The following is a 16,686-nucleotide window of genomic DNA, read 5'->3' on the forward strand; positions in this document are numbered from 1 at the left end:
AACATCTCTACAGGTTGCACTGAGTGACCGGGCGGCGAGGGAGGGGGAAGATGTCACCATGTGTGTGCAGGCCTGGGGACAGCCAAAGCCAATGGTTTGCTGGTGAGAGACTTCTTTTGTTGTTACATTTTTGTTTTTGTGGTTTATTTTGTATATTTCAGAATTCTTTTTTTATTATAGGTTATATTATTGAAACTATTGAAGCAAGTTTAACTTAGAGACAGTGAGACGTATCTAATAAGTTAATTATTATGTTCTTTCAGGCTGAAGGATAGAATGAATTTCAGAACAGATGGCCAACACGAGCTCCGTGAAATGGACAATGGGAAATACGAGCTGAAAATCAAATCTGCTGGGAAAATCGATGGCGGAATTTACACCTGCAAGATCATAAATGAGTATGGTACCAAACAGTCGGAATGCCGACTGGAAGTGAAAGGTGAGAGGGACAAAGAGAGAGAGAGAGAGAGAGAGAGAGAGAGAGAGAGAGAGAGAGAGAGACAAGAACAGACATAGACAGACAGACAGATAGAGAAATAGAAAGAGAGGGGCACAGATGGACAGACAGACAGACAGACAGACAGGCAGATCTGTCAAGGCAACACTCGAATCATCTAACCACAGCACTTTGGCAGGTTTGTGATCTCCATGGCAACCCCTCTCTTTCTCAGATCTTCCTCCTCCAGAGTTGCTCACCATCGCCAGCCCTCTGCAGGACGTGAGGGTCTGCGCCGGCAAAACAGCCCTGTTTGAGTGTCATGTGAGCGGACCGCAAGATGCGGACGTGGACTGGCTGGCCAATGGCAAGCTCATGCAGCCTGCTCTGCTGGACTGCAAGATGCACTTTGATGGGAAGAGGTGCTGTCTGCTGCTGAGGTCTGTGCATGAAGACGACAGTGGCTTTTACACCTGCAAAGTCAGCACTGCCAAAGGTGGGCTTCCCATACAGGCTTAAGAACAAAGTTTTAGCAGTCTACATGGTAACGCCTTCGTGTTTCGCTGAACGTTTATTAACGTAAGTAATAGTCCAACATTTGTGCAAACCAGTATTTAGCCTGAAGTTGGATACTTTTATAATATCTGATGCAAATGTTTAGTATGTTGAGTGTGTGTCTTTCATGTGTGATATTCAGAGGAGGTCACTAGCAGCGCCCAGCTCACTGTCACACCGTCGGAGGAACCCCTCTTCACTAGAAAGCTGGAGGCACTGGAGGTTATGGAAGGTCGATCTGCACATTTTGACTGTAAAGTCAGCGGCACACCACCCCCTGAAGTTACATGGAACCACTGTGGTGAGAAAAAACCCACTAACCAGAGGATTTTGTATAATGCATAAAACTTTACAATGCATAAAAGCTGCCAACGTAGATAGCTGTTCTATCTTATATGAGCTATGCTAGCTTATTTGGCTAACTTAGCACAGAAGACAGCATAACATTGCAATCGACTACCACTCGGTAGTGTCATGGCCCGTTTCAGGTGATGCATTCCTTTCAAGAAGCGTCGCTTCTTTCCATTTATCAGACCAGCCAGTGGTGGAGAGTGAGAACATTCACATTCTGACTGAGGGCGGGCACCACTCTCTGCACCTCTCCTACGTTACCCTGGAAAGTGAGGGGTCGTACGTGGCCACGGCTCGGAATGCTCACGGGTGGGCCGAGAGCTCCGCCGAGCTGTACGTGCAGGAACCGCGGCAGGTCGTTTCCAGTCAGATGTAAGATATTGGCCGCGTTCCCCTGTCTCTTGCCACTGTCTTTTGCCTGCAACTGTTGTGACTTGAATGGTGTTTCTCTTCTTGTTGGCTTGCAGGTCGAGGTTGGAGAAGATGCCATCGATCCCAGAGGAGCCGGAGGGGCTGGATGGAGATCTTGAGCGCAGGATCATGCCAGACTTCCTTAAGCCCCTCAGCGATCTGGAAGTGCTTGAGGGTAGGGAGGCCATGCTGGTGTGTAAAGTGGCGGGCACACCATACCCCACCATCACTTGGTACCACAATGGGCAGAAGATCGACAGCACCTATGACAGGAAGATGACACAGTGTAAGTTGACCTCAGAACCTCATCTCACAGCTAACATTTTTTAAACCTCAGGGAATGTAAATAAGTGTTTACATTATGCTGAGCAGCATGGTAAAAATTACCAGGGCTGAAGCAACACCTTAAATAAACACTGTAGGTGTTGGTTCATCTCTGTAGTTTTTTGTCCTTGTCTGTAGGTTTTAGTCCATCATTATTTGTTAGTCCATCTCTATAGGTGTTAGTCCATTTCTGTAGGTGTTAGTCCATCTCTGTAGGCGGTAGTCCATCACTAGGCGATAGTCCATCACTAGGCGGTAGTCCATCACCAGGCGGTAGTCCATCACTTGCTGTTAGTCCATCTCTGCAGGTGTTAGTCCATCAATAGGCGGTAGTCCATCACTAGGTGGTAGTCCATCTCTGTAGGTGTTAGTCCATCACTAGGTGTTAGTCCATCACTAGGCATTTGTCCATCATTGTTTGATGTTATTCAGTGCTGGGGATGTTGCTCTAATGTTACACAATTGTTGTGTGCTATTAGGAGGCATAACATCAAGCAAACTGCACCAAATTCTTAGAAGTTGCTGCATCTTACTGTCCAATCCTCTGTTAAAGATATTAGCCTCCAGCAGTGTCCTACCCTGACTCACTCTATGATCTGCCTTCTCTAGACAGGGATGTCCACAGTCTGGTCATTCGTTCAGTGTGCCATGCCCACAGTGGCGTGTACAAAAGCGTCATCTCTAATAAGGTTGGGAAAGCCACCTGCTACGCCCATCTTTATGTGACAGGTGAGAGGACAGTGAGACTGAAACAGAGTCTGGTGGCTTTATATTAGCTGTGTTCTTCCTACAGGAGTTACTACAGACATTTTCTCTCAATAGACATAGTCCCTGAACCCCCTGAAGGACCTCCAGTGGTTGAGTCCATTACGGGAAGAAGCATCACAATAAGTTGGAAAAAACCAAAGAATCTTGATCCGTCTATTGGTAAATTCCTTTTTTGAATATATTTGCATGTTAGTGCTTCCTGTGCGGTTGCCCCTTGCATGTGTAACAAGGCCTTATAGTTAAATTTAAATTTAATCTTCATATACCATTGATTTGTGTACTTATGTTCTTTGTGTACTTACTTGTTCTTTGTTCTTGTATTTAAAGTCATTGTATTGGTCTAGGGGGGTGGTGGTGGGTTGTGCTGCCCAGATCATCGCATAATTACTGTTTTTAATTACAAGTTTGTTATGAGAGGTGATCAAGCTTGGTGTAATTTGAATAACAGAAATCAGCAGTGGAAGCATATGCTGGTTATGTTGAGCTCTTATTTAATAGCTGGAAGTTAAGCAGAACAGCACCGTAAATGTGAAGGTGTGACGATCTCCCCATAGCTCTTTGTCACGCGGGTCTCTTGCATATCTTCTTTACTAGATCCTGGTTGCCTCATGTACGCGGTTCAGCAGCAGGCATTGGGGTCCATCCAGTGGACGATTGTGGCGTCCAGTCTGAGTGAGACGTCTTACACCGTGACCGCTCTCTCAAAAGGAGTCCGATATGCCTTCAGGGTCCTGAGCACCAGCGGCCGAACGTTCAGCAAGCCCTCGCCACCTACCGACCTGCTTATGCTCATCGACAGGGGTAACGGTGCCTCTGGGATCTCTCTTATTTAGCACAGTGTATGCTGAACACTCATTTTTAGTCATTTAAAGCTGAATCATTAATCTAAGCATTATTTCTAAAGAGTCGCATGTTGCTGTCCTGTCTATAAGCATTAGATGTGTGTTTTTCATGCTGTGACAACCTAATTTGTGGTTGCCAGATTTATCACCTCTATGCCTGAGTCACTTCTGCAGCTTATTATAAAAACGTTTGGATTTTAGAAGCGAAAGCTAAGTTGAAAGGTCACAACGCAAACTTTCGCACTGTATCTTACCAAGGGAACGACTCTCCCCCCGCTCCCAATTTCAGGACAATATTTGCGGAAAGCGCCAGTCATCCTGGAGAAACCTGATGTTGTGTATGCGGTGGAGAACCAGCCTGTTACCATGACGATAACCCTCAATCATGTTCAAGCATCAGTCACTTGGAAAAGGTATGAGACGCGATTCTGAACCAAGGTGCTTCCCTGTGGACTCAGTGGAAGTGAGCTGCCTGTCATTTCTCAGCCGGTGTACTCTGCTGTGGTTCGACAGGAGAGGTGCAGCACTTGTGAACAAGCCTGGCGCATACGAGATGTACATGCCTGATGATCATCAGCATGCGCTGAAGATATCAAGGGTGAAAGGAGGAGACATTGGCCAGCTGATTTGTATGGCAAACAACCAGTATGGTAGTGATCTTTGCACTGTCCTGCTGGCTACAGCAGGTGAATGCCCCTTCCTTCAAAGTTCACCTTTGACAAAACGTTTAAAATTGTAATACACCCAAGTGTTCAGACAGTAGACAATAGTAGACGGTAGTAGACAGTAATAGAAAATAAGAGACGATAATAGATGGTACATACTGGGATTTATAGTTGTTTTGTTTCTATCAGCTCCTCCTGCCTTTGAGACCATCATGGAGGACTTGGACGTGTGTGTTGGTGAAACAGTTTGCTTTACTGTAGTTGTCGGGGCAAAGCCTGACCCTGACGTCCTGTGGTACAAGGTGGGCTTTCAGTGACTACTACATATTAATTTACATTTACGGCATTTAGCTGACACTTTTATCCAAAGCGACTTACAATTATGACAACTTGAGTACAACTTGAGCAATTGAGGCTTAAGGGCCTTGCTCAGGAGTCCAACAGGGGCAACTTGGGAGTGGTGGGGCTTGAACCAGCAACCTTCCAATTACAAATCAACCTTAACCACTGAGCTTCCTCCATCTGCCACCTCATTCTCCATCTTGTACCTTTGTTGCCTCATAACCCTCAAACCTGCTGTGCTTTCAGGACAACATTCTGCTGGTGGAGAGCTGTCACTTCACCTTTGTGTATGAGGGGAGAGAGAGCACCCTGCTCATCTCCAGTGTGCAGCCTGCAGACTCAGGAGTGTACACATGCATCGCCAGGAACCTGGCTGGAGAAGTCTCCTGCAAGGCTGAGCTCACCGTCCACACTGGTAAGCATCAACACGCTGTCTACAGTGGTAAACGTCGACCACACTGTCCACACCACTAAGGCATCGACACACTGTCCACACTGGTAAACAATGGACACACTGTCCACACTGGTAAATCATCGACACACTGGTAGAACATCGATCAAACAGGATGGATTATTCTTTTTTACAATGCATTAATATTTTTACAAGCTTTGATCAAGACAACAGAGAAACCACAGCACTGAATGGTTGCTGAGTGGGTGGTATCAGGAACCATTAGAACCATGATTATTCTTCAGTTCCAGGAGTCCCATGGTCCCCATCTTGATTAGAAGGGTTATTAGTGATCAGTGAATATAACCTACCCTTTAGAAATGGCATTCAAAATCTCTTGTCTATATTATAATCTGCTTTCTTTTTTCACAAGTGCATTAATTACAGTATTTTAATGTGAAATTCTAATAGTTTTCATGTTGAATTTCTGATCTACAGAAAAACAGGTCGAGGAGAAAGGTGAACATCTGGAAGACAAAGGTGCTATTCTGAGAAGGATGCGCAGACTAACAGATTACTACGACATCCACAAGGAAATTGGCAGGTGTGCACAACCGTGACCTTCTTGGCGCTTGGCAGGAGTTTGTTTAAAAACCCACCAGATATGCGTTGCGTCTGCCTTCTAGAAGCTGTGCTTAATAACGGCGGGATTTGTGCAGGGGGGCGTTTTCATATGTTAAACGGGTTACCCAGAAAAACGGAAAGCTGGAGTACGCAGCGAAGTTTATCTCCACACGAGTGAAAGGGAAGAGTGCTGCCTTGAGAGAAGTGGAGCTGCTGTCTGGAGTAGACCACGAACGGATCCTCTACTTCCATGATGCGTTTGAGAAGAAGAATGTCGTGGTCATCATCACAGAGCTGTATCCTTGCTCTGGGGTTGCTGTTGTGCTTGTCATTCATTTAGTTTCATTACTGCATCACTTTCTAAAGTCAAGGGATGGCTTTATTAGCTTCCTTTACTGCTGCTATAAAGGTGTCGTGAGGAACTTTTGGAAAGACTGATGAAGAAGACCACCATCTTGGAGACTGAGGTTGGTTAAACTCTTAAAGTGTGTTCAGTGAATCAGTGCAACTTTGTTCAGTGAATCAGTGCAACTTGTGTAAATGTAAATGCAACTTGCATAATGACGACCCAAAAAAAAACAAAAAAACAAACAAACCAGTGTATATCTTGCAGATCCGGTCTTGCATATGGCAGATTCTAGAGGGGATCATGTATCTGCATCAGAATGACATTATTCATTTGGATATAAAGGTAAAGTGGATCAAAAACTGGGGGAAAAAAAAAAATAAAAAATAAAAATATATATATATATATATATATATATATATATATATATATATATATATACACATACACACACACACACATACACACACACACACACACACACACACACACACACACACACAGGCGCATCTCAATAAATTAGAATATCATCAAAAACTATTTAAAGCGTTTATTTCTTTTAATGTTGTTGATTATGGCCTACAGCCAATGAAAACCCAAAAGTCAGTATCTCAGAAAATTTGAATATTATATAAGACCAATTCAAAAAATGATTTTTAATACATAAATGTTGGCTTACTGAAAAGCATGTATAGTATATGCACTTTTGGCAGTGTGGTCAGGTGCCAAGTCCATAAAACTTGTCAGCAGAGGGAAGCATGAAGTGCTCTAAAATGTCCTGGAGACGGCTGCGCTGACTTTGGACTTGATATAACACAGTGGACCAACACCAACAGATGACATGGCTTCCCAAACCATCACTGATTGTGGAAACTTCACACTAGACCTCAAGCAGCTTGGATTGTGTGCCTCCACTCTTCCTCCAGACTCTGGGACCTTGATTTCCAAATGATTTCCAAAATTTACTTTCATTTTAAAACAGGACTTTGGACCACTGTGCTACAGTCCAGTCTTTTTTCTCCTTGGTCCAGGTAAGATGCTTCTGACGTCTCTGGGTCATGAGTGGCTTGACACAAGGAATGCGACAGTTGTAGGCCACGTCCTGGATACGTCTGTGTGTGGTGGTTCTTGAAGCACCGACTCCAGCAGCAGTCCACTCCTTGTGAATCTGCCCAAAATTCTTGAATCACCTTTTCTTGACAATCCTTTCAAGGCTGTGGTTATCCCTGTTGCTTGTGCACTTTTTGCTTGGATACAGCACTCTGTGAACAGCAATGACCTTTGGACTCTGTGAACCCTACTTGTGGAGGGTTTCAATGACTGCCTTCTTCTGAACAACTGTCAAGTCAGCAGTCTTCCCCATGATTGTGTAGCCTACTGAAGCAGACTGAGGGGTTAGGAAACCTTTGCAGGTGTTTTGTGTTGATTAGCTGATTAGAGTGTGACACCATGAGTCTACAATATTGAACTTTTTCGCAATATTCTCATTTTCTGAGATACTGACTTGGGTTTTTATTGGCTGTAGGCCATAATCATCAACAGTAAAATAAATAAACGCTTGAAATAGATCACGCTGTCTGTAATGAATCTACATAATATACGAGTTTCACTTTTTGAATTGAATTACTGACTTTATATCTTAACTTTTTGATGATATTCTAATTTATTGAGATGCACTTCTATACATCTTCAAAGAAGATTTCAGGTAATTACTGTAGAGACTATAGAGATATTCAAAATTGTATTGAAGTATAGGGAGAAACAGGATGTTTCAGGCCAAGGTCCTTCATCAGCTTTGCAAGCACTTTGCAAGTACCTTTTCAGGCAAAGGTTCTTCATCAGCTGTGTAAGCAAAGTACTTACATAACTGATGAAGGAACTCTGTACTCTGTGTGTCTGTGGGTGTTTATACACATTTACATCACTGCTTATGAATTCCAGCCTGAAAACATCCTCATGGCAGACCGGAGGAGTGACCAGATCAAGATTTGTGATTTTGGGAATGCTCGTAAACTCACTCCAAATGAAGCCCAGTACTGCACATATGGGACTCCGGAATACATCGCCCCTGAAATTGTCAACCAAACACCCGTCTCCAAAGCCACAGATATTTGGTATAAAGCCATATCACATCGACTATTTTGATTACTTTATGAGCTTTTCATTTGCTCTCCTTAATCTGTTTACCTTTTTTTTTCATAGGCCAGTGGGAGTTATAACTTACTTGTGGTAGGTGTATCTCATCTGTAGTCAGCTGCTTTTACAGACATGGAATCAGTCTGATTGTCAGTATGAATTTGAATGGAATGAAATCCACCATAGTTCAGCAGTGTTTGTTCACGGCAGCCTCACTGGGGTCTCTCCGTTTGCTGGGGAAAATGACCGTCACACACTGCTCAACATCAGGAACTCTAACGTAGCGTTTGAGGAGAGTATGTTTGCAGAGTGCCGAGAGGCCAAAGGATTCGTTATTAAGCTTCTTGTGACAGACAGATTGTGAGTGCTTACATTACCAATAATATATTTCATTACCAAAAATATATTAAATGTAAATAATTTAAAAATGTCAATAGTTGACATTTCCTTGTATAAGAAGTGTCATGCATATTTTTGTCTTTTCCCAGGAGGCCTGATGTGGCAGAATGTCTTCACCATCCATGGTTCAATGTACGCAAGTATCAGTGTGCAAGAATATCTACCAATGTATTTATATTCGTTTCGATTCATCAGCAGTAGCTTTGCTTCTCTTCAAAACCATCACAATGTTTCTCTCCCAAGACTCTAACAAAGGGAAAGAGTATCAACACATCGTTGCACAAGCATGTGCTGGCCAGGTCGAAATGGCAGGTAACCTGGAAACCTCTACTGTCGTTAAAAATAAGTTGCTAATTCTCACTTAAAATGTCCTCATCAACATCTCTGTCCATCCCAGCGTTCACTCATCAGCTATAAATCTAAAATGATGATGAGTTCCATCTCAGAGCTGCTCAATGACTCATGCAGCCGCGTGTCTCTCGCTGTGCCGAGGAGCGTTAAGGAGGGCTCTCCACCTGTGTCGTCGTCATCCGACTCCGACGAGGATATTGACGAGCTGCCGTTCGTTCCCATGCCTCTCACGATGATGTTCTCGGGGTCCCGCATGTCTCTCAACGAGATCCACGAAGATGACACTGTCTCAGTGGGAGCAGCCAAAGTCCCACAGCGAAACCTCCGCGAGAATGAGGAAAGCGAGCACCACGTGCTGTCTGATGGGGAAGACGGCATGGAGGAACGCATAGAGGCTGCAGATGGGACTGAGCAGGCTGAGCTGGCCCTGCGGAAAGGCTCGAGCATGGAGGCGGAGCAGGCATCGACCAAACCCAGGAGGCGTTTAATGCGCAGGGGAAGTTCTGCTGACAGCGCCCTTCTTCTCCACATCACACCCATGGAAGGAGCTGCTTCCCACATGCCTTTGGACGAAGGACAGAAGAGCATGAAAAAGGCAGCGTCCATGGACTTACCGCAACGGAGCAATAGTCCCAGCCCGGGGAAGCCAAGCCAAGAGGACTACGCCCTGAAACTGGAGCTCCTGAGACACAGACTGATCAGAGGGGGCTGCATGGATAAGAAGTTGAGTGGGCTTCGTGGTCCCCTGTTTGAGACTCTGGGCATGGATGAGGAAAAGAAGTCTCAGACGCTAGACTGCAACTTGCGGACACTCCGATTGGGTGGCTTGGCGTGTACCTCCTCTGCTGACAGACCCGGAGAGAGCCCACCCAAGACCCAGGCATTCCGGAAGAGCATCTCCCTCAGCCAAGTTGAGACAGAACCTGTGTCCCTTCGCAGAAGGTCCGGAGCACCTCTTGAAATCCCATCAGCTGAGGCTGGACAGTCCAAGCTGCACAAAGAGTCATCTGTACCTGCAGTTCCAGAGCAGACCAAGCTGGAAGCTCCACCTGAGCTTCCAATAGAGCATACTGAAGGAGTGTCTTCTCCAAACCTGGAAGAACAACAGGTAACAGGAGAAGAGGAGAAAACAAGAGAACCTCTCTCTCCTCGTTTGTTACAGCACAATATTAAGAAAATTGACAAGATGGAAGAGCTCAGGTCTCCTTTACCCACAAATGAAAGTCATAGACTTCCTGAATACAGTTTGTCACATGACATATCCTCATATGATTCAAGCACAGTACAGCCAAATGCTAAGTATGATCCTTCAGGTAAACATATACCAACCTCGAAGATCTCAGAGCAAGAAACAAGCACAGAACACCTCGCTGTCTTTGCCAGCATGTCTATTTCTTCTCCAACTCTCAGAACCGATATAAAAGACATTGATTCAGAGGAAGTCTTGAAGCGAGGTTTAAGAAGCGAGAATCATCTCTAACACGGAGCTTGAAGCGTTTAAAACCAAAACCAAGACTAGAGGAAAAATCCCTGTTCTTCCACGGAGGGACAGGTGAAGAGGTTTACCGACCTGGTCCAACTGGTGCACCACTGGAGTTTGTGTCAAGAGGACTGCAGGAGAAGTCAAAGTCATTCCAAGACCTTCGGGAAGTGGACAAGGATCCTGGCCTCGGACTAATTGTAGGCTCTCTTTGCGTGTGAAAAAAAATTACAAAAAAGAGGAAATGCCAAACGAGGAAAACTCAGATTCTTCTGCTTCCAGACGAAGAGTGACCTGGGCTCTGGGGCGAAGTAAGTCCCTGGATAAAAGAGCAGCAGAGACTGAAGATAAGCACAGTGAAAGAAATTGTCAAGAAGTGGAGCACAAAAAGGTAGCTGACTCACCAGTCCTTGCAATGCGGCGCAGATTTGAGTCAAAGGTCTTGGGTATGTCTGACCGAATACATAACAAGTCACAGGAAAGGAAAGACAGTAAAGTAGTACAGTCAGAAGTGAGTGCGGAGCTCCCAAAAGATGAGGAGATACAGGACATCCAAAAAGTCAGTGATTCACCAATTCTAGCAATGCGCAAGAAGTCTGAATCAAAGTTCTCCGATTCTTTATTAAACCGAAGTCACTCTGAAGAGAGAAACATAGGAAAAGGAGCCAAGGACGAGGGAAAGAGGACGCCCCTGCTTTCACGACTCCGACATTCCCAGTCCAAAAGCATTGGTTTAAAGAAGATGGCTGTTCCTGAGAACCAGTTATCCTCACAGACTTCCTGCACTGCATCCAAAGAGTCACTAGACTCCACATCCAGCACTCAGTCTACAAAATCATCGCAAAGTACGTGTTGCTTTTGTTTCTATGTAATAAGCATGATTTAAGATCATATTCTTTCATTTTCTATACACAATACGGTACATAACTACCCTGAGTACTATATATAAACAAAATACATTCTATAATGTGGTGATTATTATGCAAGGCTTCTGATTTCTTGATTGGTATAAACAATGATTGGAAAGCACTACTTGTAATTAGGTTGATGTTTGTTGGTCACAGCCCACGAGAGAGACTGCAGGTCTAGGTGGGACAGGTGGGGCTTGTCAAGAGGGAAAAGAGACAAAACACCATCCAAGCCAAGCAGTCCCTCCACCCCTGTAGAAGACCAGTCTGCGCAGCAGTACACTCCATCTGCCTCTGGTATGGACATTATGACCATCATGCTGTTTTAGCGTCACATGCTTCTAAAAATGCATATGGGGCAACTTTTTGTTTTGTTTGTGTTTTTGTTTGTTTGTTTGTTTTGTTAGATTTCCCCCCAGTATTCCATATCAAACTGAAGGACCACATTCTTTTGGATGGCGAGCCAATCACCCTGACTTGTCTCCCAGCTGGTAGTCCCCATCCAAGCACTGTGTGGATGAAAGGTAAGTTCTTTTTGACTCATCCTGCTTTTTCTGTGTTGACAACTTTAGATGCCTGTAGTTGTTAAGGCATGTTTCCTTATGTCTTTAGACAAGAAACTTTTAGAGACTGATGACAGAATGAACATGATGGCCAGCCCAGATGGACGGCACCTCTTGATGATTATAAACACAAGCCAGAAAGATGCTGGACTTTATGAGTGTGTGGCCACAAATAACTTGGGCTCTGCCAACCACGTCCTGCATTTTAACCTTAGCTCGTAAAGTTTAAGCACAGTGTTCATTTCTCATAGGAAAGAATCACACTAAAATGTGCTGTACACTCTTGCAAATTATTCTGAACCAAAACTCTTAATGAGCTCAGTATCTATTTCTGTTGCCATGTTGGCCAGTTTCAACAAACCCATCAGTTGTTATTAAACATGTGCCAGACAGCCTGCAGCTTTTTAAGTAAATCTAAACTCATTACCTTCATTAAACTATTTTGTGTTTTCCAGTTCAGTAACCCAAGCGTATGTTTATGCTCCCTTATATGATCTGATCCAGATGTTCCAAAATGCCCAGGGACCCCCGAGATTCCTCAGATATATAACAACACGGCGCTGGTTGTGTGGAAACCAGCAGAGAGCAAATCCCCCTGCACGTACACGCTGGAGAGGAGAAGTGAAGGTAGCGTCATTTTCCCCCATTTCATCCTAAGCGTGGTGATGCTCTAGTAGAGACAAACCGTCATTTTGTTCAAAAACAACATGTGACCTTTCCCAGGTGACCCAGGCTGGCTGGTCGTGGCTGCTGGGATTGCTGATTGTTACTACAATGTCACCCGAGCTCCCGAGGGCCTCACCTTCCGTTTCCGTGTGGCATGTGTGAACAAAGCAGGACAGGGCCCCTACAGCAGTGTCTCAGAGAGGGTCGACATCAGTCACATCCCAGGTATGAGCCAAACAGTAGCTCTGGTATGCTCAGGGAGAATTCCTGGTTGTTGCCATAGGTTTCGTCACTCACAGCATTGTTCCATTTGGCTGTTGTTTTCCTAATTAGCGAGAGATGCAATGTATTGCAAGGTGAGCTTATCTGTTCACAGCAGGCACCCTTCCCCCTCCCGCAGGAGGACCAATGACTCCTGTAAGCTCCGCCTCCTGTAGCTCCGCCTCCTGTAGCCCTGCCTCCCCATGCCAACACCGCTGCTGGAACACTGGCGCAGCCAGCCGTGCACAGTCCCTCTGTCCCAGTGTCTGTGGTGGCGTCCGTCCCAGCCTCTCATGGGCCCCTGCAGACCAGCGCAGCCACAGCCCCCTGGCGGAAGACCGCTACGAATACTGCACCTGAACCACTCTCCTCCAGTTCTGACCCCCAGACTGCACTATCACCCCGCTCACCCACTCACGTCAGCCCTGTCCCAAAGGATGCCAAGGCATGGCCTAACCTCACCATTAGCACCGATCCAGTGGTCACTGTCACCCAATTGCCGCCCAAGGTCAGGTCCATCCCTCCTTTGGTCCCTACCAAACCAAACAGCCCCATAAATGTGGTTCCCCCCATCACGCAAGTCCAGTCAGTGCCCCAGAGGTCGTATACAGCTCCTCTCTCAGTGGGTCGACTCAGTTCTCCTCTCCCAAATTACATACCAGCCACCAGTGTTCAAACGGTTCCAGCCCCTGTTGCGCCTGTGGTTCTAACGAACAGCATCAGTCCTATTGGGGACAGCACAGCCTCGCCCGGGACAGAGACCCCCACGGGGAGGGTGACCCCTTCCACCAAAAGTGAGACCATCTTGAGACAGGGAGTTCCACAGAAACCATACACATTTCTGGATGAAAGAGCTAGGTGAGAGAAATTGATAAAGTTGTAAATACAGTAAAACAATACTTATTCTGGCATGATTGAATGATTGAACAAAAAAAACCTCATCTTCTTCTCTTTTTTCCCTTTTATATATATATATATATATATATATTATATATATATATATTTTTTTTTTAGAGGTCGATTTGGTGTGATACGGGACTGTCGGGAAAATGCCACTGGGAAAATGTTCATGGCTAAGATTGTGTCCTATGATCAAGAGACCAAGCAAACAGTGATGCGGGAATATGAGATCTTGAAGTCCCTTCACAATGAGAAAATCATGGCATTACATGAAGCGTACGTCACACCTCGCTACCTGGTTCTCATTACAGAGCACTGCATGGGCAAGGAGATCCTTTACAGCCTTAGCGACAGGTGAGTGTGTGTGTGTGTGTGTGTGTGTGTGTGTGTGTGTGTGTGTGTGCTTGTGTGTGCACACGCATGTGAGTGTGTGTGCATGTGTGCCTTTGTATCTTTGTGTCTGTGTGTAAACATGTCTGCTAACTGAAAGCGTGTTAGACGATCTGTAAGAATATATTTCTTCTCTCTAGGTTCCGTTACTCGGAAGACGATGTGGCAGGCTATGTTGTCCAGATCCTCCAAGGTCTGGACTATCTGCACAGTTGCCGAATTCTCCACATGGACATCAGGCCAGATAACATTATGGTGACCCGCACCAATGTCATTAAGATTCTAGACTTTGGTAGCGCTCAAAGTTTCAACCCCCTCTCCCTGCAGCACTACAGCCGAGATCTGGGAACTCTGGAATATATGGGCAAGTACTGCACTTTTGTTTTGGTTTGACAGACAGGGATTGTGGAGATGTGGATTGTGGTTTACTGCAGCAGTTTTAATCAAAACACTGCATAATGAGTTTGGAATATTCTTCATCCCCTGTCTGGACTCGTTGAGAAATATGTCTATACCTGAGAACAGTGTGTTTGCATCATTGTGAAATGTTTGTGTGTGCATAAGAGACTGGAGTCTTATCTGTGACCACCCTCTCCTACGCTACAGCTCCTGAGATGTTGAAGGGAGACGTCGTCGGACCTCCAGCAGATGTGTGGAGTTTAGGAGTTCTCACCTATGTTATGTGAGTAGGAGGTATTCAGATTCACTGCTGCATAGGTGTACAGTTCACAGACAGCCAGAGAAATTCATTATTTACTGCTGATGCTACAATGACAGTTTGTCTTAATAACAATTAATGTGCCCATAATTAACATGCCATACTGAATTAGTTGACGAGCAAAGATTAAGGATGAGCTCAGCCGTTGGCTATTATTGTCTGTCTGAACCGTGTCTGACTCGTTGTCACTGTGTGTAAAGGCTTAGCGGCAGGCTGCCATTCCAAGAGAAAGACCCACAGCAGACAGAGACCAAAACACACGCAGCAAAGTTTGACCCGACCAGGCTCTACCCCAACGTTTCCCAAAGTGCCTTGGCTTTCCTCAAGAAGACGCTAAACGGCTATCCATGGTGAGGGTGAATCCGCTGACGCTCCCCTTTAGAGATGACTGTGAATGGCCATCCATCCATTTTTTTCTGGTGCTTTTCTTTACTTGCGTCCACTCTTCCACAGGTCGCGACCTGCTGCCAAAGACTGCATTGTTCACTCCTGGCTTCAGGACTCCTACCTGTCCAAGCTGCGTCGGCAGACGCTGACGTTCACCACCACGCGGCTGAAGGAGTTTCTGGCTGGGCAGCAGCGTCGGAGGTCGGAGTCGGCCACCAGGCACAAGGTCCTCCTCCGAACCTACCAAGGTGGGCCTCAGTCCCTGGCCTCGCCTTCAGTACCCAACCCACCAAGCACACCCGTCCCCCAGTGCGAACCTTCAACCCGGGCGTGGGCTCCGCCAAACCAAAAATAAACAGAGGCTCATTTTTTCTTCTCTGCCACTTTGTGTAGGAGTGGAGAAGGTGGAACTGGTCCAAGTTTTGAAAAGCTTTAGACTTTAATGACCGCTGTTAATGTGTGTCGTTAATAGGATCGTAGTGGCAGTTTGAATTGTAGTTGTTTAAAAATCGTGACACAAATGTAATAAACATTACAGACCACAGAGCAATATGTGTTTGGCCTTTGGCTGAGAAGTTTATTGACTGTTTAAATTTAGTTTCAACACACCCCATTTGAAGAGAATCTATGAAACAGGTGAGCACTGCAGAGAGACAGGTATCACTGGCCCGTGTATGAAGCAGAAAACCCAGTGTCTTCCACACGTCCACCGCACACTTTGATGTTTGCTGTTGCTCCCCGACTGAAATTTCTCCCCTGGGGATGTTTATGAATGGATCAGAAATGTAGAGAAATCCTCTGTATACTGCCTGTAAATGGTCTCCTTTGTGTGGAAGGCTTCCAGGCTCACGTACGGTTTCAGAGTGCGATTGTAAAGAGGATGATGGGTTTCAGTTCACAGAATGACTTCCTGGAGATCTGAGCGTCACGCAGATATGTTCTATGCGCCTGGTGTTAACCTCCAGTGAGTCTGTAACTAAAGACTGACAATTTACATCGTGCATGTCCGATTTGTTTTGGAATGACGTTGGCTGGAACGTCTGTATCTGAGTAAAGGGAGAAGGAGCAGGTATAGGATATATTGCACAGTCTCATGGTGAGCCCGCTAGCCGTGATTACCGTTCCAGTGTCATGACGACAACATTTCCTCCACTGCAGCTGTGTTAAGTTATTCTGTTTAAGTATTTACTTCACTGTAGCTGCATCTGCGTGTGTTACTCAGCCCCATGAGTCAGCATGCTTTCATAAAGCACTCCTTCAAGCAATAGTCAATGTGGACTCGAGTGAATTGGAAGTTCAGATCATATTTCTGCTGCTTCTGTAAAAATTGAGAGTGGTGTTATGCTGAAGTGTAAATATGTTTGCAAAAGTTTTCTTTTACGTTTCCTTTTGAAAGCCTCCTTTTGCAATTTCTTTAAAATATGTCATTTGAAAGACAAATGTGTTCATTAAAGAAAAAAAGACTCTCTTTC

General features: G+C 45.3%; 1 protein-coding gene across 1 annotated transcript in view; it reads left to right on the forward strand.

Moving 5' to 3' along the window:
• Window positions 1-16,684, forward strand: part of spega (striated muscle enriched protein kinase a) — a 35,050-nt gene extending 18,366 nt beyond the window's left edge. Inside the window, 37 exon segments of the mRNA XM_035536035.1 lie at window positions 14-102; window positions 264-439; window positions 672-932; window positions 1,134-1,292; window positions 1,525-1,714; window positions 1,810-2,039; window positions 2,687-2,806; window positions 2,900-3,004; window positions 3,440-3,646; window positions 3,977-4,100; window positions 4,201-4,373; window positions 4,542-4,654; window positions 4,941-5,109; window positions 5,584-5,689; window positions 5,805-6,005; window positions 6,119-6,176; window positions 6,323-6,400; window positions 7,997-8,169; window positions 8,258-8,284; window positions 8,402-8,551; window positions 8,680-8,722; window positions 8,834-8,902; window positions 8,988-10,383; window positions 10,386-10,619; window positions 10,622-11,266; window positions 11,486-11,626; window positions 11,737-11,853; window positions 11,942-12,081; window positions 12,083-12,110; window positions 12,397-12,519; window positions 12,616-12,810; window positions 12,981-13,677; window positions 13,834-14,073; window positions 14,250-14,473; window positions 14,716-14,791; window positions 15,028-15,177; window positions 15,281-16,684. Coding sequence (XP_035391928.1) covers window positions 14-102; window positions 264-439; window positions 672-932; window positions 1,134-1,292; window positions 1,525-1,714; window positions 1,810-2,039; window positions 2,687-2,806; window positions 2,900-3,004; window positions 3,440-3,646; window positions 3,977-4,100; window positions 4,201-4,373; window positions 4,542-4,654; window positions 4,941-5,109; window positions 5,584-5,689; window positions 5,805-6,005; window positions 6,119-6,176; window positions 6,323-6,400; window positions 7,997-8,169; window positions 8,258-8,284; window positions 8,402-8,551; window positions 8,680-8,722; window positions 8,834-8,902; window positions 8,988-10,383; window positions 10,386-10,619; window positions 10,622-11,266; window positions 11,486-11,626; window positions 11,737-11,853; window positions 11,942-12,081; window positions 12,083-12,110; window positions 12,397-12,519; window positions 12,616-12,810; window positions 12,981-13,677; window positions 13,834-14,073; window positions 14,250-14,473; window positions 14,716-14,791; window positions 15,028-15,177; window positions 15,281-15,569 — 7,716 coding nt within the window. The 3' untranslated portion in view covers window positions 15,570-16,684.
• Window positions 16,685-16,686: the final 2 nt, after the last annotated feature.

Source organism: Electrophorus electricus, chromosome 1 (genome assembly GCF_013358815.1).
Source record: "Electrophorus electricus isolate fEleEle1 chromosome 1, fEleEle1.pri, whole genome shotgun sequence".
Classification (NCBI taxonomy): Eukaryota; Metazoa; Chordata; class Actinopteri; order Gymnotiformes; family Gymnotidae; genus Electrophorus; species Electrophorus electricus.